We start from the raw sequence: 26028 nt of genomic DNA on the forward strand, positions 1-26028 counted from the left end.
AGAGCGTCTGCTAAATGCCTAAATTGTAAATTGTAAATCCTGCTGCTCGGATGAAGTGGGTCTACACAAAACCACTCACTGCAGCTGTCTCTGCAGAGCTGAAGTCTATGCTGCACCTCCATTCCTCCAGCCCACACCATGAATCTGGTTTGAGACGTGTCACCAGGGATGCAGAGATGGTAGTCAAGGTCATGGCAGCAGTAGAGACCAATCCATTCACAACAGCCTCAACATCACTGATCAACATATCAACTGGACAGTGTGCAGATTCCACAGCCAAGGACAACCTGACCAGCGTGAAAGTAATTGGTCTGAAGGCACTGTCTGATTCACTGTCCAGTGAACAGAAGAATACACATTATTGTGAAGCTTAACACCTTCCATACACAAAACATGAAGCCAAAGAAGTCCAGGGGAAAATCTTCTGCACCTGGCAAGAGCAATGAAGTTACTGCCCTTCTTCGCATGACACAGATCATTGTCAGTGGTGGAGAACTGGACATTGTTGACTTCATAGGCAACCATGCATGCAGTGACCTTCCCCCATCCCTCTTCCAGGAAGATGGCGGTATGAGAACGGGTACCAAAGCAAGCCTAGTGAAGATCCTGAAAGAGGAGACAAAAGTTACAAGCATCCCTGATCTACCTCAAAATGACAAAAAGACAGCAATAGTCGTTGATGCTATGTGTGCGATTCGACAATGGTCTTTTCACAAAGGTGAAAGATTTGGAACCATTGCTGAGCGATACAAACACCTGCTGCTGAATGATGTACCTGCTGGCTCTGAGATCATACACTTTTGTTGTGACAGGTACAGTGAATCCAGTCTTAAGTCAGCTGAACAGGAAAAGAGATACGGCCCATCAAAATCAGCCAGAGTATATGAAGTCAGTGAGCAGTACACAGCTCCTGATCCAAAGGAGTTTTTTGCAGTGTCAGCTAACAAAGCAAACTTTCTCAACTTCCTCTGTGAGAAATGGTGTGAGAATGAGCAACTGGAGCCTGCTCTTGGCCCAACCCATCTCTATCTGGGTGGTGGATTCACAGAAGAGACAAATAGTGTGGTGCTCACAGCAGGTTCAGTTATGGATGTTCCTGCTCTGGAATCCACACAGCAGGAGGCAGACACTAGGATAATACTCCACACCCTCTACAGTGTCAAGAATGAAGGAGTTGACAGAGTTGTCATACATGCAAATGACACCGACATCATTAACTTGTGCCTGTATTATGGTGCAACATACCTCTGGGACCTCCCAGAGCTGTGGGTAAGAACAGCCCAGAATGCATACCTGCCTATAGGCTACATGAAATGGTAGTGGCGTTGGGACATTCACAGTGTTGTGCCATGCCCTTCGTCCACAGTCTGAGTGGTAGAGATATCACTAGTTATCCATATTTCACTGGAAAGAAGGCATGGTTCAAGAGCAGCATGAAGCTGGATATACCTGCACTTGAAGAGTTTGGTGAGAACCCTGACGATGCCATAACAGATGACCTCCTCAATCAGGCAAGGGACCTCACCATAGCTGTGTACACATCCACAGCTGATCACTTTGAGGGTGCTGATCTAGGCAAACTAAGAGCACACAAGTTCCTGAACAACAAATCAACACTCTTAAAGCTACTACCTCCAACAGAGAATGCATTTCTCCTGCACCTGAAAAGGGCTGCTCTGGAAACACTCATTGACAAGAGTGCACACATCGCCAAACCACAAATTCCCTCATTTACAGAATTTGGTTGGTTTCTGGATAAGGGAAATGCAGTTCCACTTCCATCTACACAGCCAGCCTGGCCTGTGTCAATGGACAAAATGATATCATGTGGATGTGTCAAAGGCTGCCAGAAGAACTGTTCATGTGCAAAGAAGGCTGTCCCATGCTACATAGGGTCGTTGCCAGGGACTGGCAAACAAATGCAGCAGGATACACACTGTCACATTTGAGAGCAGTGATAGCAGCAGTGACTCATAAGACTAAGACTAAATGCCTAAAATGTCCTAAAATACCAATGTGTTGTAAATAATGTTAAAGGTATTCAGTGATTTCACTTAATTCAAATATCACTTATTTTTTTGTTTTGTTGTGATAATCCTCCCTACTATAGAGTGTGCTGACCATATAAGGAGTTCCTCCCTGTCCTCAGTTAACCCCTGGGGGTCAAAAAACCTTAGGTTTCGTTTTTGACTCTCTATCCTGATTGGACGAAAGGCTGGGTCCCACAGCCAAAAACGAAACCTAAGGTTTTTTGAGTGAAATCACTGAATATACCTTTAAATAAACATTTCCCCCCAATACTATTGTATGTCTAAAGAAATCTGATTTGCAATACAATTGTAATAGTTATCTCCACACATCCACTGGTTATTGTTTAATAGCACCCTAGGCAATGCAGTAACAGCTTAGTTGAGTACTGTAAATCTGTTTTTCTTGTAAATGAGAAAAAGTAAATGAGTCCTAACCACAAAAAATCATTTTCCGCCTAAACTAAAACATGTTTAAAGGGGAATATTTCAGTATTTCTTATGGCAAATTGCATTCTGACTCTTTGGTGATGTAGGGTATAGGCTCCTGGTTCATACCACAGCTAATTTGATGAATATAAGAGTGAGCATTATCAAGTTATAGGCTTTTTCTTTGTCTCTTTTGCCCTATTCGGATTTGCCTTTTCAGAGATTGGGGTGGGATTTGTTTGAACCCACCCTGTAGCTTTCCAGTAGCTAGTTGACCAGGTTGTCCACCTAGGTTGTGATCAGTGATGGTCCTAGACGCTCCAAGTCTGATTTTCCAAAAAATGGGACTTTGCCCCCTGGGTAGAAGTCATTGGAGGAGATCTATTGGCACCCAAAAGTGGTACCGGTCCTATCCGACCATCACATGATCTTGTACATGGAGCCAAAGTAAAAGATGAGAGTTGGTTAATGCACGGAAAAAGAGTCCTTGATCAGGACACACTAGGTAAAGATTAGGCATGCACGATAATTATCGACCCGATATTAGCAATTATGATGTCATCCCGATAAATTCGATAACATTATAATAGCGCCGATAATATACATATCTTTTGGGCAAAATAAATAAAAAGTGTGGCTGGATTTGGATGAGAGGCGCTTGTTTTTTTCTAGGCTCCTCCCGTTTTGCCTGTACTGTGGTATCACTGTGGTTTAGGAATAGGAGTTTTTCTAGTTTTTCACAAATCCAGCGCTCCCTGGCTGTGACGTAAACGCCTGCGACTTGCAGTGAGCGATAGTAAAAACAAACATGGCGTCTGTAGTGTGGGACTTTTTCAAAGTTTCTGAGGAAAACATTGGACTTGCTATTTGTAACAAATGCAACGCAAATGTTCCACGAGGAGGGAAAAAGATTACTAGCTTTAATACAACCAACCTGAAAAGTCACCTGCAACATCACCACCGTTACGACGGTGTGCTAAAAGTTTACGAGGACGCGCAGGCAGCTAAACTAGCAGCAAATCCAAAGCTAGGTGCCTCGGGGCTTAATACGATCGACGAGGCTTTTGACAAATGCAAGAAGTTTTCCAAAGATGACACTAGGGGTAAGGCGATCACTGACTTGGTCACAGAAATGATGGCACTTGACGACCAACCCTTTTCCATTGTCGAAGACATAGGATTCAGTCGGCTAATGCGTCATATGGAACCCAGGTACATAATGCCAAGCCGCCGGACCTTTGCTGAGGGCTTGTTAACGTCTAAGTATGATGATATCGCCACACGCCTTCATAAACTGATCGACAATGATGCACGGGACATAAGTTTCACCACAGACATATGGACCTGTGACGTTAGCCCGGTCAGCATGCTAGGACTGACGGCACAGTGGCTGGACAAGGAGTTCAATCTGTACAGAGCGATACTGCATTCGCAGGAGCTACCAGGCTCACACACTGCTGATATGATTCGTGGGGCTTTTGTAGCCATGCTTCAGAAATGGAACATAACAAAAGAGATGGTCCACGTTGTCCTAAGAGACAATGCACGTAACATGGCAAAGGCCTTTGAGGATTTTAAACCGGGTAGCAGCCTGGGCTGCATGGCGCACACTTTACAGCTGGCCGTTCATGAGGCTGTGCTGAGCCAACGCGCTATTAATGACTGTGTTGCTATCGGGCGCAGGATTGTTGGTCATTTTAAGCATTCACAAGTAGCCAGCACCGCCCTGGAAGAATTAACGGAGAAATAAAAACATGTCGACTCCAACAAGACGTGGCCACGCGTTGGAACAGTACATTTTACATGCTCCAGAGTCTGGTAAAGCTGAAGCAAGCCATTGCAGCCTATGCAGTACAACACACGTTGCCATCAACAATTGACGCCAACCAATGGACCCTGATTGAAAACGTCTTGACCATCCTGGGTCCGTGTGAAGAGCTGACCAGAGACATAAGCAGAGCTACAGCCACAACGGCAGACGTGATCCCCTCCATCCGTGCATTAACTCGTCTGCTCAAAGAAACCAGACCCACAGACGCGGGGGTGAAAACGACAAAGGAGACACTGATAAAAGCAGTCGAGAAGCCTTTTAGTGACATGGAGGAACAGCCCTTGTATTATCTCTCCACCATATTGGACCCGAGGTACAAGGACCGCTACTTCACCCTTGCAGCTAAACGCCAAGCTACAGAAATGCTGCGGGAAGAGATGGAGAGAATCGAGAGAGAGCGCCTTGCAGACCCCGGGCCCCAGACAGACGAGCCACCAGCAAAGAGGACCAGGGACGACAACAACAACAGCTCGCTGTTGGAACAAATGTTTGAGGCAATCCTCGAAGAAAACACAGAGGAAACTGCCACTGGACAGCAAAACAACAGAGTGGACGCAGACGTAAGTGCATATATATTTTATTTTTAATTCATGTTTTATGAACACTGTATAACTTGTGTTAACCGGGTATTTAGAACATAATTATAATTGGATGTTCTTTTGTGTTTTATTTTTTACTATCAGCTCCAGTCATATCTGTCGGAACTCTTTTGAAGAGTTGCCCGCTGGAATACTGGAGAATCAACCAGTCCCGTTTCCAGTACCTGGCCCAACTTGCTCGAAGATATCTGTCAGCTCCTTGTACTAGTGTTGACAGCGAGCACTTGTTTTCTGCTGCTGGAAACGTGATGACCCCACAAAGAAACCGCATCACATGCGAAAAGGCTGAGCAGCTGCTTTTCGTAAAAAAAAATCTCCCACTGATCCGACCAGAATTAAAAAAGAAAGTGTAGACGAATTAGTTACTGTTGTAAAGGGAGTCAAAGTAACGATGCAGTTCAATCAACTCTCTCTCTCTCTCCCTCCCTACCCCCCCTCGCCCTCTCCCCCTCCCTCTCATATGAGAAAAAAAAAAGCTTTTCTTTTGTGAAAAGTGAGTGAACACTGTCATTTATGTGGATTATAAGGCAGGGAAGCCAATAATAATTTGTTCTGTAAAATGACTATTATTTTGGAATGCACTTTGTGTTACATAGACATAGTCTAACTTGTTTCAGTAGCACCAATTGTTTGTTACTGTGTGGGATGCACTTTTTCATTTGGCTAGTGGTTACATGTCAGTCTGTTGTCTGACTAACGTGTTTCAGGGTACCTTTGTTTTGTTACTGTGAGGACTGAGGAATGCACATTCAGTTTGTTTGTTTACATAGAGACATGTCTGACAGTGTTAGGCCTACTGGTCAGTAATAGTATTGAATCCGTATGCACTGCAGAGGCCTTTATTTTTTATATGGCAGTTGTTTACATCTTACAATGTTACTAATATGTTTACAACTTTACAGGTTAGTTATTGACTGACATTACTAAACTTTGTTTTTCATACTTTATTATTTATTTTGGCAAATGTTAGATAGTCTTGCTGTCCTAATGCCTAGTAATACTTGTTTGTTTACATTTATTTATGGACCAAGACCACAACAAAGCACAGAGTCAAAGACCATTTGGATTTAGTCCAGTCATTTTTCAGGGAACACATGCCATTGTGAATTGTGATTGACATTGATTGATTGACTCAATTATTTATTTGAAAAATAAATAGTCACTTTATTTGAAGAGTCAAAACTGTTCTTGGCTTTGTTTGTTCATAGTAATTATCATGTCAAAACTACAGGTGAATATGCATTTAAAAATGATTAATAATTTAAAAAGATGATATGTATATTATCGGTTATCATATCAGTATCGGTCTTGAGGAGCCGTAAGTTATCGATATCGGTATCGGTTTAAAAAAATCAATATCGTGCACCCCTAGTAAAGATGATTGATGATGTTATTACATGGTCAGGTTATAATTCACAGCTTATGAATGAAGAAACACTGACAACTTGTGCAGAGATAGGAATGTACCCCTTATTTCCAGATAAAGCAGCATCTGCATCCATGATGAAGCATGCAATGGAGCTTGCACAGAAAGGCACATCATTTCTGAACCCTGGCCAGATTGCTGTCCTTGGTGCTGATCAACCATTATAGCCAAGCAGCTCCAATGGCAATACCCCATGACACTTGGTGAGGATAAATTGGTTTTGATGATGGGAGCATTGCATATTGAAGACAAAGCTCATCTTATGGTAGAAAAACTTCTCCATAATTCAGGTTGGACCACCGTCCTCTCCCAGGCCCAGGTGTTAACTTCAGGACAAGCTCAGTCTGCCCTCAATGAGCACCATATAAAACGGACACGCTATGTCCATCAAGTCACTCTCATGTCCCTTCAGATTCTCAAACAAAATGCATACTCTGCCTATTGTGCAGAGTTTCCACAGTTCAAGTACTGCTCCACCATCATGGAGCTAGAGCTACTACTGTGTCGATTAATTCGGTCACTTCGTGAAGGAAACTTCAATTTGTATGTTCAAGTTTGTGATGAACTGTGTGCTTGGTTTCATGTGATGGATCACACAAACTATACCCACTGGTTACCTATCCATGTACGAGACATGGTTGAACTACCGGAAAAACATCCGGCAATTTATGAAGAGTTTTTGAAGGGGAATTTTGTAGTGCAGCGTTCAGAACACAAGTTCAGCTTGATTGCAAAGGATCAATCACATGAGCAGTCAAACAAAATGCTGCTGGTGGAGCAGCTGGACTCTATGAAAAGCCTGAAGCTCTCACACTATTCATGCTTGCAGGGCCAGACAGTGCCAGGTTGGTGCAAGAGTTTGAAGCTGTGTATAGTAACATCAGCTCACCATCCTCAACTTCTCATCATGAAGAGGCACATAGCTTGCAGGTCAAGTTCATGAAAGATGTCAAATCCTTCACAGCCACATCCTTGTCTATCAGTAGATCATGACCTCACAGCACTTGACACGCAGGAAATTGTTGAAACAGAAGTATCTGAATCACTCACAACCGTTCACAAAGTTGCTATAGCCCTACATTTAGCTTATGTAGAGGAGCGACTTGAGAAGGCCACAAAGCCGATTTCGGATATAATTCCACGGACAAAAATCTTGACTTTTGCAAATCGACCAGACCGAAAAGCCAAACGCAATAACAGCATTCAGAAGCAAAACATGAATCTCATCACCCAACTATTCCTTTCCCTTCAATCGAGGCCTGATGCAGACATGGCAGAGTTCTTCAAGTATGAAAACCAGAGAGAGCCACCCAGCATTTCCAACCAAGGGCTTTTACGCTGCGGCACAAAGGCGGACATACTTGAATGCTTGAATGTCCAAAAAGTCCGCATAGCAGCATCTAAGAAGGCCACTGTAGTTGTGCTTGATGGAGCAGTAATGGCCCAAATGGTCCGGCCCCTCGCTGCAAATACATTCAATGAATACATAAACACCAATATTGCAGGGTTTGTTAGGTCATACATGAGCCATGACTCTGTTGAGCGCTTGGATATTATGTTTGACACATATCCAGAGGAGAACCTAAAAGCACAAACTCACCAACGCAGAGGAATGGGGAAAATAACTAAAATAGGGGAAAGAAGAACGTGTGGTTACGTGGTAACCTATGTTCTCTGAGTGAAGAGACTATCTCTCCACCCAACATATTTCATATGTATGGGGAATGTCCCCACCTCACTTGTGACGTGGATACCTCTTTAAGACACACCAGTGCACTGGCACGCACGGGTATATAAGGCCCAGGTGGTGCGTGATTACACTGGTTTACTTGATCGACACCGCTTCTGAGCGACATCGAGGTGGAGAGATAGTCTCTTCACTCAGAGAACATAGGTTACCACGTAACCACACGTTCTCTATCGTATCAGAGACTATCTCTCCACCCAACATATTTCATATGTATGGGGAACTCTGTAAGACACCTCGTGAGGAAGCGAAGCAGTCCCAGAACCCCAAAGACAACACCAGTGGGCTTCGACCCAGCACATACTGAATTTGGAATGATTCATCATGTATGTTCAATGTAATGTATTTACAACCCCTGGAACGGCCGGACAGCCAGACGCCATCCGCCGCCAAATGCTCAGGCGCTAGGCGCCACCCAGAGCCCGGCCCCGCAAGACGCTAAGGCCAGAGACCACAGGGGTGAAGGGCCGCCCAAGCCAGCCCACTAGACGCAAGGCTGGCTTGACTGGTGAAGGTGACAATGACACCCACCGCTGAGTAGCATGCGAGACCAACTCCCCGAAGGGAGCGAATGCTGCATGTTCAGCCGGTATAACCGGGTGAATGTACATTAGACGGAGTAGACTATGTCGCCGCTGTGCAGGTCTGTCAGAGACGCACCTTTCCACAGCGTCCCCAGGTGGAGTGTGCCTGCCCTCCAGGCGGCACTGGTACTCCTACCTGTTTGTGTGCTGGATAACCTCTGTGATCCATGCACTCTCACTTGAAGCACTCAAAGAGCTGGTTCGTTACTCTGTGGGCCTTGTGTGGCCCTGGCATACGAATCTAATGCTCCAATAGGGCAGAGTGAGGACCGACTCCGTCTCTGTATGTCTACTGTCTGTATGACGATGGTAGGACAGAGCTCAATCACCTGATTGAGACGTGCCCTTTTGAAAACATTGGGGAGAAAGGCCGGTTTGGGGCAAGACTATACCATCATCCGGCATAGGCCTGCAGAGCTCATTATGGATTGACAGAGCTCGCAACTCCCCCATTTCTCCTTGCAGATGTGACACCGACAAGACTGCTGTCTTGAGCATGTCACGCTCACTGACTAAAGGTCGTAGAGCCTCCGGAGCTAACCCCAGATGGGCCTGATTGGGTCCCTAACCTGAGCTCCTCTGGGCCTCAGGGCACCCTTCAGGAAATGCTCTTCCTTTCTTTGTAACGAGGTTACTGCAGTCTGCAGGGCCTGCGCTCCCGCTCAAGTCAGCCTGCCGAACACTCGGTCAGCTGACTGTTGAAGCCCTGTTCTCTGAACCGGAATGATCCTTATGTCACATCACGGTTTTACAAGTAAAAAGTGGATGGCCTTCGTTTTTGTGCATAGTTCCCATCGCGTTTATGCTGCGGAGCTAAGCACACACCCAGTGAGAAGGGTGCTGGATGCCACACTGATACCACATAATGGTAGAACCTGATAAATGCTGACAGCATCGATCAAGAGGCTGTCCCACAAAACTCAGATTGGAGGGCATCTCGCCGTAAACCCATGCGGCAGCGAGGCCTTGTGTGGAATGTGCACATGTTCCCGTTGGGGCTGGCCTGCCTGCCCACCTATATGCCTGCTGGATTGTTTCACAAGCCAATGAGTGAAGTCCAGTCTTGGAGACTATCTGCCTAAGACAGTTAGGCCCATTTACCCTGCTCCACCACCCTGCTTATAGGAGGGTGGGAAGGGTGAAAATCAATAGACTGACTGGCTCACACTCTGATCAGGCCGTAGGCAAAATGCAGGGATTGATGGCGACAACACCTAAGCATTGCCATGTAGGAAGCGGCAGCACCCCTCACTGACAGAGACATTCTTGTGGCTGACACTGCAGTGCTAACAGCAAGAATGCTGTCCTGTGAGAAGCCATTGCAGCCCAAGTCTCCACGGGCTTAATTGGCTCATGCCGTAAGGCAGACAATACCACTCCCCGAGGAGGGACTGCTGGCCTATTGTGTGAGGGATGAACGGTATGAGGACCAACTGGGTGACTATTGTGTCGCCCTTGTGTGGGACAGCGGCCCGCCATGTTGCCAGATCCCTGGCCTAGCCACACGATTACCTCTGGATGAGGAGGGAGCTCAACCGGTCTCCAACACACAGAATTACACCCAGGTGTTTAAACGGCCATGCCGTAATACAACCTTATGGTGGTTCTGCTCACCCCTGACAGTCTCGTCACATTCTGCTGTGTGAACAGCAGTGTGAATTCGCTGGAACAACGTGGAACGTGTAAACTGACGCTGTCAACGATACGCCCACGTAGTGCATGACTGTGAATGACAGATAATGCACTGGCTGCATGTTCAGAAGAGCCGGAGGCACAAAGTGCACCATGATTGCCCTCAGCCCTAAGGGGCGGAGGCACAACCTGAGGGTGGCCCGACTCACTAGAGCAAGGGACAGAGTCCCTGCTTTGCCCTCTAACACATGCCGAGGAGCGCTGCGGACTGTGAGAGTTGACGCCTGCAAGGCCTCTTGTTGAGGTGCCGGCCTAGGTGCCCAAAGTGCTGCAGGTGCCTGGCCACGTTTTTGTGGCACTGCACCTCTGAGCGAGCACACACCATTCAGTTATCCAATTTAGGATGCAAAGGCCCTCCCGCCAAGGACTATGTCCAATCGGGGGGCTAGACATATGCCGAATGGGAGGACACGGGACTCGAAGGTTCTGTCATCTAAGACAAGCCGGTCAGTGCGTCAGACCCGGGATCTGAGAATAAGCATCCCCGGTCGAGCATGGCAAGCCAGTCGCCTTGGAGGATGGCCTGTAAGACCCTCAGCCCTTCCTTGCCGGGAGTGCTGTAAGCAGCACCCCACCCTCCCGAAGACATAGTGGAACCCACCCAGGGGTCCACCTGAATTGTCTTCCAGGACAACCGCTGTCCCGAGAGACAGCGGGTGGGGTCTGGGGCCTTAACTGTCAGGACTGAGGTATGGGCTTAGCCCGCCGAGCACATTTTAGCCATACCCTGCCGGTTGGCCTGTAACCGGACCCGTAGGTCCCTGGAACTGCCAAACCTGACTGGGGTTGCACAGCCTGAGGGGTGACCGAGGCAGGCTACTCATGGCCTTGCCGGAGCATTCCTGCACCTCCTGTGCACCTCCACAGCCTCCTTAGGATGCTGTAGCAAAGCACTGGCCTTTTGGCCAAACATGGCCGGTGGCTCAATAGGCAGCGTGGGGGAGCTTGTCCTCCTATCGCAGCTTGGCCTGGGGCTGCCACAGACGGCACCTCACCAAAGGGCATCAATAGCATGCCTGCTGCCACTGCCTGGGGAGCCTGAAAGCCAGTCGCTGCAGCTCCTCAATAAGGTCCGGGCCCTAATGGTCACATAAGTGCCACATATAAGCCGGTGCTGAAGCAGTGACAGAATAACCCTGTGTTGACTAGCTGTGCCTAGATAGCCATAGTGCATTCTCGGGATGAGAAGGAGCTTACTTTGTGGTTTCGAACCGGTAACCGGATTATACCATGCAAGTTTACACCTATAGGTGCGTGAACGGCCTTGCCGTGATACACCGTACAGAGTATTCCGCCCGACAGCCGCGGCACACTCGAGTTGCCAACATTGGCGAAACTACATCACGGACGCGTGAGCTGACACGGTCAGCAATACGCCGTATATACAGTAGTGTGCAAATGGCTGTGATTTCAGGGCTTGCTCCTGGCAGACTCAGCACGTCCTATACACTGTATAGTGCGCTACTACACCTGAACGCGGAAAGCTGACTGCCACGGCAGCCATACGCTCATCCTGTCTATGACAGAACCCACGGTTCGGAGGATGAGCTTGCTCCGTGGCGTCCCCCGTCGCACGGGTTCTACCACGCAGTCTACACCGGAGTGCGTGAACGGCTTTAGCCGCAATACACTCAAGTGAGCTCTCTCTCACGAGGCGAGGCAAAAACACGGCACTACAGATGCGGAAGTCGCCCCAGCGACAATACGCCTGTATAGTGCGTTTTAATGCTATAGCCTGGCCGGGCTGTTGTTTTGATTGATTGATTTACTGATTTACTAACAGCTTGCAGAATTACAGTACATTTCGAGTACAACTCAATACAAATACTGTTAACAGAGAGTGGGCGATACCATAAAGCATTACACTTGTTTACAATAGGGCCCACCATCTTCAATTCATCAAAACATTTAGAGACGTACGAATATACACAACTATATTCACTGCGCACTCGCAGGTCCCCTCCAGCCCACAGAATATGCAGCATGGATGCGTGAATTGACGCCATGCCAATAATACACCCATATAGTGCGTTGTATTCCACTGCCTTTAAGGATTACCGGGCCACTGGTCCTGTCTGTGTCACTGCACTCAGATCGACAGACAGGCTACACCACAGGAGCGTAAACTGGCGCCCCGCCAGCAATACCCCTGTATAGTGTGTTATATGGCCGTCGGATTCCTTCATTCCTCCTAGCCTCAACTGGCAAGAGGAAGAAAAACATACAGGAGTCAGGATCTTCATGAGCTGCTATCAGCATGACCAGGGAACCCACAGGTCACCCACTGGTCATGGCCATCCTCTGTGGGCATATGTGCCCCACGCAGCCCCAGAGAAACCCCTGCTGTTTCCATTTAATTCAATACCTATATACACTATTATTTTAATATGTTATATTAAATATATACAAATTTAATTGCTTAAACATGCTCAAAAAACGGGGAGTATAGTAATGTGCTTGAGAAGTGAGGGCACAATTTACCCTATGTGCAATTTACACTGCTGTCTCTCAGTCACATATTGATATTCATGTGTTGTTTTTTTTTTTTTCTCGGTAACATGTTTCATGTGGACCCCAAAGACTAGCTGACTGCCATGGCATCAGCTAATGGGGATCTTTCCAAATAGAAAAATAACTAAACAACAGCCAGCTGAGTTCTATAGTCTCTCTCTCTCTCTCTCTGGAGGAGGTTGCACCTGAATTTCCTAGCTGCACTGAGACACAGAGTGTTTGAGTTGGAGACAAACACTCTGCTCCAAACGTTTTGCATTATATAGTGTATATACGTATACCAATTTCCACTGTTTGGTCCACTAGAACAGGGATTTATGAGAGTCTCCCTCGACTTTCCAGGCAACAATTTACCCTACGATATATCACCGTGCACTGGAGACCAAACTTTGTTTGTTGTGGAATTAGCTCGTCCTGTCTATGACTGACAGGACCCACGGTTCGGAGGATAAGCTTGCTCCGTGGCTTCCCCCGTCCGTACGGGTTCTACCACGCAGTCTACACCAGGGTGTGTGAACGGCTTTAGCCGCAATACACCCCAGGGAGCTCTGTCTCTCACGAGGCGAAGCAAAAGAACACAGCACCAAAGACGCGGAAGCCGCCCCAGCGACAATACGCCTGTATACTATACACTAGTGTATAGTGTGCTGTGTTAAATGATAAGCCTATAGCGGGGCTGATGTTTCGCTGCGCCAAACGCAGGTCCACTCCAGCCCACGGAATATGCATCACGGATGCGTTAACTGACACCAAGCCAGTGATACAAACGTATAGTGCGATTATTCCACTGCTTTACAGGATTACAGAGCCAATGATCCTATAGCGGGGCTGATGTTTCGCTGCGCCAACCGCAGGTCCACTCCAGCCCACGGAATATGCATCACGGATGCGTTAACTGACACCAAGCCAGTGATACAAACGTATAGTGCGATTATTCCGCTGCTTTACAGGATTACAGAGCCAATGGTCCTGTCTGTGTCCCTGCCCACAGGTCGACAGACAGGCTACACCACAGGACGCGTAAACTAACACTATGTCAGCAATACGCCTGTAACGGTGTTTTGGCTGGTGTTACCCTGTTTTTGTTTGCTATACCTACAAACGAGCTGTGTGACAGCAATCCAGAGAGGAGCGATCCACGCCAGCTCTCTAACCTGCCTCCAGCAGTGGATTAATCCGGCTGCCAGAACTCGTGAGTAGTTGCTTTTCAAAAAGTCTAAAAAATGCAGTTATTGTTGATAACTTGCTCTGCACTTCCGTTGAGGAGACCACGTCTTGGACTGCTCGGTGGAGATCAAAAAAGCAGTGTAATCACGCACCACCTGGGCCTTATATACCCGTGCGTGCCAGTGCACTGGTGTGTCTTAAAGAGGTATCCACGTCACAAGTGAGGTGGGGACATTCCCCATACATATGAAATATGTTGGGTGGAGAGATAGTCTCTGATACGATAGAGAACTCCTATTCCAAAGCGTAATTGGAACAGTGAGTTCCTGAAAAATGAAGACAATAAGAAAGAACAGTTTGGACTTGTAAGTGTCGAGCTCACAAAGGATGACATGCAGGGTAAACTACTGCTGTGTACGATTAATGATGATGTTCTCTGCAACAGGCCTGGATTCAATTTGTCTACACTTAAGCCTTGTAACCATCCTGAAGCAGACACGAGAATGGTTCTGCACTTGGCCCATGCTGGGGCCAATGGCCATAAAAAGGCTTTTGTCCGTACGGTTGACAGTGATGTTGCAATCCACTTTTTTGATGCATTAAAGATCACAGATCTTTGGATTGGCTTTGGCTGTGGAAAAAGCTACAGAGACATTCCTGTCCATGAAATCTGCAATGCAATGGGTCCTCAGAAGTCACTGGCATTGCCTCTCTTCCATGTGCTGACAGGATGTGATACTACATCAGCCTTCCTTGGCCATGGGAAAAAGAGTGCATGGGCAGCTTGGGAGGCAACACCAGATCTCACAGACACCTTGGTTGCCCTCACCTGCTGGCCAGTTTTTATTGGAGTCAGGCAACCTCCGTCAAACTGAATATTCCCAATTTTGGAATGTGGGGATGGAACAGCTCGACGACAAAGGCTTGGGAACCATACTGGACCCATCTGCCAGATGCCAGTACAGCCTGTGCCATCCTTCTCCGCTGCAGGTGCAAGACGTTTTGTAGTGGGCGCTGCAAGTGCTTTAAATCTGGGGTCTGTTGCACCTCATTGTGTGGATGTGAGGATGCACCAACAATGAGGGTCCAGCACACTAACCTGGATGCGCACACTTGGTGCAGCTTTTGTCTAGTTATTGGGAAACAAAAACAACAACAACCCCAACCCCCCCCCCCCCAAAAAAAAAAGAAGAAGAAAAGAAAAAGGGAGAGAAGAAGACAGCCTCCACGTGGCCTCCCCCGCAAGTAGCCAAAGAGCCCTTTAAGCGGAACCAATGTCTTCAAAATGTCACAACCACAGGCCCCCCCCCCCCCCTCCCCACCCCTGACATTTATAACATAACTCATAACAATGGCCAAGTTACGTCCAATGTCTTCAGAATAGCAAAACGCCACTTGGAATTATGCAAATTAGGGGTCTAGACACACCCAAAAATAAAAAAGAGGATTCCAACACATTTCTAATTGTCAAAACACATGAAATAGACACCAAGTTTACATTTGTAGCTCATCTGTTTCAAATGTTAGAGACAAAAGCTATTACAAGTGGCGGCCATATTGGATCGGCCGCTGTGGCGACCCCAAAGGTCACCGGCGCGGGCGCCCTAGCCAAATCATTTAAGTATGCCCTGAGCTACACCTGTGCCAAATTTGGCGCTTTTAGACAAAAGTGAACGAAAATATCCCTAAGGGTCCCCACTAGTAGGCTATAAAGTCACACAACACTGCAACCCACAGGGACGCAAGGCGCCTGCACCGAAGTGTACGGGAAAGACTACTAGCGAAAACCAAGCAGTCAGCATTAACAGTATAGATCTCAAAGATACGATACCATCTTACCTACCGTACAGGTCTCATGAGGCGAGAGAGGCAAAGAGGCGGAGCCGCCCTCACGGACATAACTTATACGGTGAGGCCACCCCCCCGGGTCATGTGGGCATGACAATTTTGATATATTGGTCTCGAGAAGAGGAAGATGAGGGCATCATTCGTTGTTATGACCGTAGTGACGGTCAGAGTGAGGTCGATATAGATCAGAGTAGTTCTATAATAGAGTAGTTCCATAACAGAGTAGTTCCATAACAGAGTAGTTCCATAACAGAATCATTCAAGTCACGCCAGAAAGTGGACAAACTGTGAAAGTCATTTTTTTTAACAACGGAATCTTTTCATGCTTTGATTATGCAAACGCGCCGTGGCAGAATTTAATATGCAAATTAACGCACAGTGTACTGAAGCCAAGTACAATTCAGCATGTGTCAGTTATCCTATGATTAATTACTCTGTGTGTTTGTGTGTGTGTGTGTGTGTGTGTGTGTGTGTGTGTGTGTGTGTGTGTGTGTGTGTGTGTGTGTTTGTGTACGTGTGTGCGTGTGCGTGTTTGGCTGGGATCCTGGTGTCAATAAAAAGAGTCTTTTACAGATCAGCTTCCTCGCTTAGAGGGGGAGGGGCTTAGAGAGGGGGGAGGGGCTTCAACGTACACGAGAGCCTATAAGATCAAACCCTGCAGTCGGCAGCACTTCCATTACAGGATTAACATGATCGGCTCTACAACCTTTAAATTAGTTCTTCCATCTGAAACGGACGTGTCCCTCGTTGAATTAAACAATTAAACAGATTTATTTTTACCTTTTTTTCCCTCCAACGTACACTTTTCTATTTCTTTTTTCCACGTTTTTGTCTACTTTCCTTTTCTTTTTTCCACTTTTTTCACATTTAAATTATTATTTTTTTCCTTTTTTTGTTTTGCACTTTTTGCACTTTTTTCAACTTTGTTTTCTAACCTTCGTCTTTGTTTTGTTTTCTAAACCTTCGTCTTTGTTTCTAACCTTCGTCTTTCATGTTGTTTACGTTCTGAACGGGAAGCCATTCAGGAATGACTCCAGCTGTTAACAATCAAGGATGATCCCGGACGACATGATGTTGGGGTTCTCCTCCTGGTGGTGGGGGGGTCACAGTCCCCATGGTGCCAACAACGTCTCCTCCCGGTGGTGGGGGGGGTTATTGGGTGGGGGTTGTCGCGTTGGGTCATCGTCGTCATCGGTGCTCCAGCCCAGCTGGGACTACCTCCGTCTGAACCACCAGGAGGCGCTGAGGAGCCCGCTGTTCCCCGTAGCTCTGTCTGTCTCCACCTACGTTCTCCTGGTGTCTGTCTACACCACCCTGGACCTCCTGGCTCCATCCTGGCCCCTCCTACGGAGATACAAGCTACACCCTGACAGGTAATTAACACCCTGAGCGGAAAGCACGGAGTTCCCCGCCCTATCAATCGCTAAAAGTGCTCCGCTGCTATAAATCGCTTGGCGCAGTGATTTCACTTAATTCAAATATCACTTATTTTTTTGTTTTGTTGTGATAATCCTCCCTACTATAGAGTGTGCTGGCCATATAAGGAGTTCCTCCCTGTCCCCAGTTAACCCCTGGGGGTCAAAAAACCTTAGGTTTCGTTTTTGACTCTCTATCCTGATTGGACGAAAGGCTGGGTCCCACAGCCAAAAACTAAGGTTTTTTGAGTGAAATCACTGAATATACCTTTATATAACCTCTGATTGAATGGATTAAATAACCTCTGATTGAATGGATTAAATAACCTCTGATTGAATGGATTAAATAACCTCTGATTTAATGGATTAGATAACATCTGATTGAATGGATTAAATAACCTCTGATTGAATGGATTAAATAAACTCTGATTTAATGGATTAGATAACCTCTGATTTAATGGATTAAATAACCTCTGATTTAATGGATTAAATAACCCCAGGCATTCGGGGTAATCTGGCCCAGCGTCAGGAGATACAAAGTACATCCTGACAGTTTTCTTGAAAAACCTCATGTTTCTATATCAGTGGTTCTCAAACATTTTCATGTCAAGGAAAAGATATATCTGTAATTGGCCGACGACCGCCCACCTCTGGAAAAATGTTGTACGTTCGCTCTGAAAGAATATATATTCAATTATTTGCGCCACATTTTCCACGATTTTTCAAAAATAGCAGATCTACAAGCTCGTAGCACGGCTCTCGGTGAAAAGAAATAGCAGACAGAGACGCGCTGTAAGCTTGTAGATCGGCTCTTTCAGTTGTTTTAAACTGTTTGCTTTAAGCCACCTCTTAAGGTTAAATTTGAAGGTCAGATAGTTGGAGGTCTCTCTTACTTCTGTAGGGAGACTGTTCCAGGGATGGGAGGCTCTAACAGAGACTGTTCCAGGGATGGGAGGCTCTAACAGAGAAGACTGTCTTACCAAACACACTACATCTGTTGATGCCGTACACGGTCAACACTGATTGGTTGTTGACCCCGTATACAGGCCCATCCCACTGATTGGTTAATTGATCCCCCGTCCGTGTTACAGGCCAACCCCACTGATTGGTTAATTGATCCCCCGTCCGTGTTACAGGCCAACCCCACTGATTGGTTAATTGATCCCCCGTCCGTGTTACAGGCCAATCCCGCGGGACGAGCTGTGGACCACGCTGCGCCTGACACTCTACCACCACCTGATCTACATCTTCCCCGCGGCCGTGGCCCAGTGGGCGTGGCGGCCCGCGGCCCCCCTGCCCCCCGCGGCCCCCACCCTGGGGGCTCTGCTGGCGGGGGTCCTGGGCTGCCTGCTGCTGTTCGACTTCCAGTACTACCTCTGGCACCTCCTGCACCACCGCGTAGGGTGGCTGTACCGGACCTTCCACTCAGGTACGACTCACCTCGCCCCACCGCGTAGGGTGGTGCCATTTGCAAATAAAGTCGATTCTATTCTATTCTAATACTAAAGGTCATTACACACTGGCGAAGTAGCGACGCGGTGCGAATAAGCGATCCGAAAAATTCTAAATATTTGCCCGGCGAATTTAGTCGCGCCTGTACAGATATAAATGCGACGCATATTGTGATGTCCTCTCCTCCTCTCCTCTCCTCTCCTCTCCTCTCCTCTCCTCTCCTCTCCTCTCCTCTCCTCTCCTCTCCTCTCCTCTCCTCTCCTCTCCTCCTCCACTCCTCTTCTCCTGCGTTATGTCAGAATTGGTATCCTTTCTTGCATACCCTGAAGAGAAGGCACTCAGGTGCCGAAACGTTGGTCTATAATAGAAGTTTTTTTGTATCGTCATTCCGTGACTACGAGCTGTGCAACCTCTCCTTCCTACATACAGACCAAAGTTTGGCGGAGCCCGTTGCTCGCTGCTGTTAGCACACCCATGTGCCATGTCCACACACACACACACACACACACACACACACACACACACACACACACACACACACACACACACACACACACACACACACACACACACACACACACACACACACACACACACGTCGCCAATTCGCAAGTGTGTAATGACCTAATACTAATCCCATTGTTTCAGTGCACCACCAGTTCTCCAGGCCCTTCTCTCTGGTCACCCAGTACGTCTCAGGGTGGGAACTGGTCAGCTCTGGTTTCTGGGCCACGGCCGACCCCATCCTGCTGCAGTGCCACTGTCTGACCACATGGGGCTTCATGGTCTTCAACGTCTACGTGTCCACAGGTAAAAACTAAAGGAAAATCAGACCCGTCTGGAGTGAGTAGTACTGCACTGCACTGTACTGTACAAGCTCTCCTTGTATGGTGGTTTGTAGCTCAATTGCCCAATAAATAAATAATGGGCAAATGGTTGAAAATCACTTCCATGTGACAGAATGAAAGCAAAAAATCAATGTCTCTTATCTCCTGTTCAGAGAACCACTGATCAATAAATCAATGTCTTCTCTGGTTTCCTGGACAAAGGACCACTAATCAATACATCAATAAACATCTTCTCTGATCTCCTGTCCAGAGGACCACTAATCAATACATCAATAAACATCTTCTCTTATCTCCTGTCCAGAGGACCACTAATCAATACATCAATAAACATCTTCTCTCATCTCCTGTCCAGAGGACTACTAATCAATACATCAATAAACATCTTCTCTCATCTCCTGTCCAGAGGACCACTAATCAATACATCAATAAACGTCTTCTCTCATCTCCTGTCCAGAGGACCACTGCGGCTACGACTTCCCGTGGGCAATGCACCGGTTGGTCCCGCTGGGCCTGTGGGCGGGAGCGCCCAAGCACGACGCCCACCACCAGAGGCCTGCCTCCAACTACGCCCCCTTCTTCTGCCACTGGGATTGGCTGGCGGGCACCGACGGCCCGCTCCTCACCGCCGACGGCCCACCCATCGACACCGGCACCCCGTCGGCCCCACCCGCTCGCGACCAAAGTGCACGTGGAAAGGCTGACCACGTCAGAGGAGAAAGAGGACACAGACTAGAACCAGACTATCTAAATGACTCTGACCTCTTTTCCACCGGCTGGCAACCAACTGTGAAGACGACAGCACATTCTGAACAGAACCAGTATCTTTTACTAGGGCCTTCAAATGCAGAACGTTTAACTTTTGGAAACTAATATTGAAGAAACTGGTTAATGTGTCTACCATCCCTTACTAAAAGCATATTTTTGTTTACCTGGACAACGCTGGTTAGCAGGTATCAATACACTTTTAGACTGTCATGTTTGTGCCAGCGTGGATAATTAGATTTATTTCTTGATCGCCTCTTGTCTTGACTCGATAAGCCCAAAGCTTATCGATACCAAGTACTCGATTAGCCCAAAGCTTATCGATACCAGGTACTCGATAAGCCCAAAGCTTATTGATACCGGGTACTCGATAAGCCCAAAGCTTATTGATACCGGGTACTCGATAAGCTTGTTATCGGGTTGTTCACGTTTCGAGCTCCATCGCTAGACATAAGGTGTGACAAAGTGTCATTGTATTGTAGATGAGATCAAGTGCAAACAGAGAGACACGGTACGGTAGGTACCCCTATTGGGTAGGTACCCCTAGAGGTACCCCTATTGGGTAGGTACCCCTATTGGCCTGACCTAGAATATCCTACATCCGAGATTCAAAGGAAATATCCTAGATCGGTAGATTCGAAGGAAGTGTATAAAGAATTGAAAAACTGCCTCCCCCTGGCCAGCCGGGGCGCCTGATGGAGGGGAAAGGAACTGGTCGGAATAACGTGTTCCTTCCACGGCACGCGCTACATCCAACCAGGGAAATTCCCCTCTGTCAGGTGTAAAGGAGCGACTTGGACTCCTCATGTGTTGAAGGAAGCATGAGGTAAGTCCGTTGCTCTCCCCAGGTTGGCAGAGGGAGTGTAGCGCCCAGGATTACATTAGATAATTGGCACTGGGTGAAAAGAAAGCTGGGTTACAAAAATCGTGGGATAAAACATTTAATTTAAAAAAAAAAATGTGGAGGAAAGGTGATTTAAGTGATGTTGAACGTGGCCTCAATAGAGCGTTGCAGTCCCGCACTCTTTCATGACAACGCCAGGCCTAGTCCCGCCCCCTTTCTTGACGACGCCAGGCCCAGGAAATAATTTCCAATGCATTTTCCCCTCATAGACATTTCAAAAAGTATTTATTTAAAGACGGTTACGCCGCGGACAAAGCCAACTCGAGTTGTGACAAATCAAGACAATAAACAAAATATTTTGAACCAAACAAATAATTACAAAGAAGAAAAATTACAAAAAAAGTGTTGTAACCTGCCGTTTGTTGTTTGTTGTCATGATTTGTCACAACTCCAGTTGGCTTTGTACGAGGCTTAAAAGGTCTTTAAAGTAATACTTTTTGAAAAGTCTATGAGGAAAATGAACGGGGAATCATTTCCTGGGCCCTGGTAGGGGGCGGGACTGCGACGTTCTATTGACCATATGCACACCGCGGCCATCTTTCCATTCAGTTAATGGCCGGGTGGTAACTATATGTGCAATTTCCCATTGGCAGCCCGTACAACCAAACAGAAAAGTCCTATCTGATTGTATTAAACAACATCAAACTCACCAACATTGCAGCTGTACGAAAAAGCCTGGATTATCCTCTTTCTATCTGCAATGTGTTTGTTTAATACACTGTTGACATGTTATGAGCTACTTTCTTTCCTTGCAGGTGATCATTTTTCTAAGTGTTGCAGTTTGGAAGCACTCGTTGAATTTCACTCAACGGCCCATGCATACCACCTGTTTTGAATTTGCCACATAAGGCAGGAGGCAGCGGGACGTTCTGATGGCGAGATGGCCGCGGTCTGCAAAAGATGGTCCGCAGGAAAAGTAGTCCACTTATTCAGGACAGGAACACCCCTGGTGTTTTAAGCACTATGTTATACTTTAGGTATTGAAACGGGCCGCGCTACAAGCTTGTAGATCTGCTATTTTTGAAAAATTGTGAAAATGTGGACAAAACCCACTGAGCTAAATGACCGTCTAAAAGATGGGTTAAACATAGTTTTTTAGCAGTCTAGGCTTAGATTAGACGTTGAAAGAACGTCATTTCTACATTTAGACCTTGATTAGCCTCTAAATGTAGACATTTAGACCTTGATTAGCCTGGCTAACGTTTTTAACTCAAATCTTTGAATATATATTATTTCAGAGTGAACGTTTTTAACTCAAATCTTTGAATATATATTATTTCAGAGTGAACGTTTTTAACTCAAATCTTTGAATATATATTATTTCAGAGCGAACGTTTTTAACTCAAATCTTTGAATATATATTATCTCAGAGTGAACGTTTTTAACTCAAATCTTTGAATATATATTATTTCAGAGTGAACATTTTTTACTCAAATCTTTGAATATATATTATTTCAGAGCGAACGTTTTTAACTCAAATATTTGAATATTATTTCAGAGTGAACGTTTTTAACTCAAATCTTTACTTCTGGAAGGTCCCTGCATGAAACTATACATATTCAGATGGGGGTCGGCGGCCAAATACATATAATTCTGGGGCTCCTTGAAATGAAATAGTTTGAGAACCACTGATATAGAAACATGAGGTTTTTCAGAAAAACGTCATGTTACAAAAGACATTTTGTAGAATCTGATCTCTTATTATCGTATTATAGCATCATAATCATTCTACCACTTCATCCATGCATGTGCTGTTAAAAAAATAGAACAGAATGGTTTGTTTTCACTGAGTGTGTATATTCTGAACAGATTTAGATATAAAAATTAGATTGAAATGTAATTAAGATTTAGAATTTGATACCATGCACAATGTCAGATTGTACTGTAGGCTATTTTAAATAAAATAGTTTAATTTAACACATTTTTTTTTGCTCCGAACTGAATAAATAATTCAAACTGATTATTTCTGTCTGTAGTCAATTATTGTCAATAAAGGAGTGTTGACACTTCACCTAACTGGCCAGCAGAGGTCAGCGATGGCGATGGGGGGGATTTCTAAGTGAGCTTGTAGATCAGCTATTTTCAAATAGCCAAAGTTTAAATAGGGCTGAAGTATGTTTTGTAATAATGAGATGTAGAAGTAAAAGTATTATGAATTGTGGAAATACTAAAGTAAATGACACTAAGTAAATACAAAATCACACCTGTGTGAAATGAGGGGCGCTCTTGTCATTGTACATCAATTTATGTTAGCGGACATTTGACGCATCACTACATAAGGTACATATGGTCCCTTATTGGCCAAGCGCTACATAAGGTGGTCTCTTATTGGCCAAGCGCTACATAAGGTGGTCTCTTATTGGCCAAGCGCTACATAAGGTGGTCTCTTATTGGCCAAGCGCTACATAAGGTGGTCTCTTATTGGCCAAGCGCTACATAAGGTGGTCTCTTATTGGCCAAGCGCTACATAAGGTCCATACGGTGGTCCCATATTGGCCAAGCGCAACATATTAGGTCCATAAGGTGGTCCCTTATTGGCCAAGCGCCACATAAGGTGGTCTCTTATTGGCCAAGCGCTACATAAGGTCCATAAGGTGGTCTCTTATTGGCCAAGCGCTCCATAAGGTCCATAAGGTGGTCTCTTATTGGCCAAGCGCTCCATAAGGTCCATAAGGTGGTCCCTTATTGGCCAAGCGCTCCATAAGGTCCATTAGGTGGTCCCTCATTGGCCAAGCGCTCCATAAGGTCCATTAGGTGGTCTCTTATTGGCCAAGCGCTCCATAAGGTCCATTAGGTGGTCCCTTATTGGCCAAGCGCTGCCACCAACATGTGATTGGTTAGCCCATTTGCTTGTTTACATATGACATAAACCTCCCCTTCAATGTCAACGGCGTTTAATGTTTTGATGTTTAATTTATGTCATATTTAGCGGAATTTCTGACGTCATGTCTCCGTTCGTTGTCAATGCCAAAACTTGAGACGTGTCGGGAACAGAAGCTGTTCATAGGAGGGGCTCTAGCGCCCCCTAAAAACTAAACTGTGTACTTCAGTGCAGTAGATGGGCACATGGGTAATGTTCTGCACTCAGGACCTCGAAGCATGGAGGGAGTGAGATATGGTTGAGAGTCTGACCGTGGCCAGAGCATCTCGGGTGGAGGTTGAGAACTATACCCCCCCCCCCCCCCACCCAAATAAATAAATGAATAATCATACTGGGTCCCTGCATGGAACAACGTATATTTCCAGATGGCCGTCGGTGGCCAATTGCAGATAATCCTAGGGGTCCTTGACATGAAATATTGAGCGCCACTGACATAGAAACATAGTTTTTTCTGAAAACCTTTTGGATTTAGAAGAATGTTTCTAAATGTGTTTAAAGTTTAGTGGTAATGGTGGTAGGATATATATATATATATATATATATATATATATATATATATATATATATATATATATATATATATATATAGTGGTGAGCATAGATTCATTTTTTTAATCTAGATTAATCTCACTGCAATTCTGGAGTTAATATAGATTAAAATGGCTCATTTGAACTCTGCCGAAGGCATTGCAAATATGTGTGTGCTACCTAAATAATGACCAGAAGTAAATCCTTGAACGGGCCACATGGCCCATTAGACCAGGAGCCCTATCATAATTGGTAATGAAAATATAATAATGTTCAATATGATGTACGTGTGTTATACATTGTTTATTCAGTTAAACACGAATAACCATAAACACGTTACCATACAGGCAATTTGAAACAGTGGGTGCAAGAACAACCCCCCAGGGTGGTGGTGGCTCAGGGGTAGAGTGCCTGGATGGAAACCGTAAGGTTGCCAGTTCGAACCCGGGCTCCCCCAGAGTTACTGTCGAAGTGTCCTTGAGCAAGACACTGAACCCCTAATTGCTCCCGATGTGCTAGTTGGTGCCTTGCATGGTTTCCGCTGCCATCGGTGTATGAATGGCTGAATGTAATGCACAATCTCTGTAGTGCCTTGGATAAAGGTGCTATATAAATGCACCATTTAACATTTTTCTGGGATATGACATTAATTAAACTGTAAACCTAGAGGTGATGAAGAACTGTTTACAGTCAGTAGCTTTGTGACATGACTTGAGTCCAACCTCTACCTCTCCTTCTTCCACCAGTCACTCAGACACACCAGCTTGTTCACATTGTCTGGTGACAAACTAGATCTCTTTTTCTGTACAATGTGGCCTGCTAAAGAGAACAGTCTCTCGCATGGGACAGTTGTGGCAGGAGTCCCCAAGTACTTCTGGGCAATGTGGGCCATCTTACCATAAACAGCAGTGTGCTCTGACCACCACTTCAGTGGACACTGATCTAAACTGGCACTGGGCTCTACCTTGTACCTCTCTACAACATTGTCTACTATAGTAGCAGCTGGTACTTAAACATTATTACACATAATATTTGTTTCCACACAGTATACACTGACACGAAAACGCGTATTCAGGGCGGAGTCACCACCCCCAGGGTAAGTTGTGATTTGCTCTCGTTCACTGCAATGCAATTTGCGGCATTTCCAAAACAATATTGCGCAGAGTAGCGATTATCAAACGTATTTGCAATGCCATACGTTGAAAGATCTGTTGCCCGTGGACAAGGCACGTTACCTCCGCAAGTTAGATATTATCGGCATAGATGTTTGTCCGTATGTGATTAAGGATTGGAAAAAGTTGCATTGGCAGCCATAGAAACTTCTGCCCAGGGTAAAAAAAACGGATGTGACATTTTTGGGCGTTCCTGTCTTGTTTC

The 26028-nt window shown here is 45.9% G+C and overlaps 1 protein-coding gene across 1 annotated transcript; it reads left to right on the forward strand.

Moving 5' to 3' along the window:
- Nucleotides 1-16914: 16914 nt before the first annotated feature.
- On the forward strand, nucleotides 16915-20309 carry LOC310854352 (cholesterol 25-hydroxylase-like protein 2; the record flags this gene model as incomplete). The annotated part of the gene is given in 5 exon segments (XM_083758950.1): nucleotides 16915-17234; nucleotides 18458-18705; nucleotides 19377-19538; nucleotides 20031-20176; nucleotides 20178-20309. Coding segments are annotated over 5 exon segments (1008 nt in total).
- Between the last annotated feature and the right edge of the window lie 5719 nt (nucleotides 20310-26028).

The sequence above is a fragment of the Protomyctophum parallelum genome, assembly GCF_964188405.1.
Source record: "Protomyctophum parallelum genome assembly, chromosome: 23".
NCBI classification, from domain to species: Eukaryota; Metazoa; Chordata; class Actinopteri; order Myctophiformes; family Myctophidae; genus Protomyctophum; species Protomyctophum parallelum.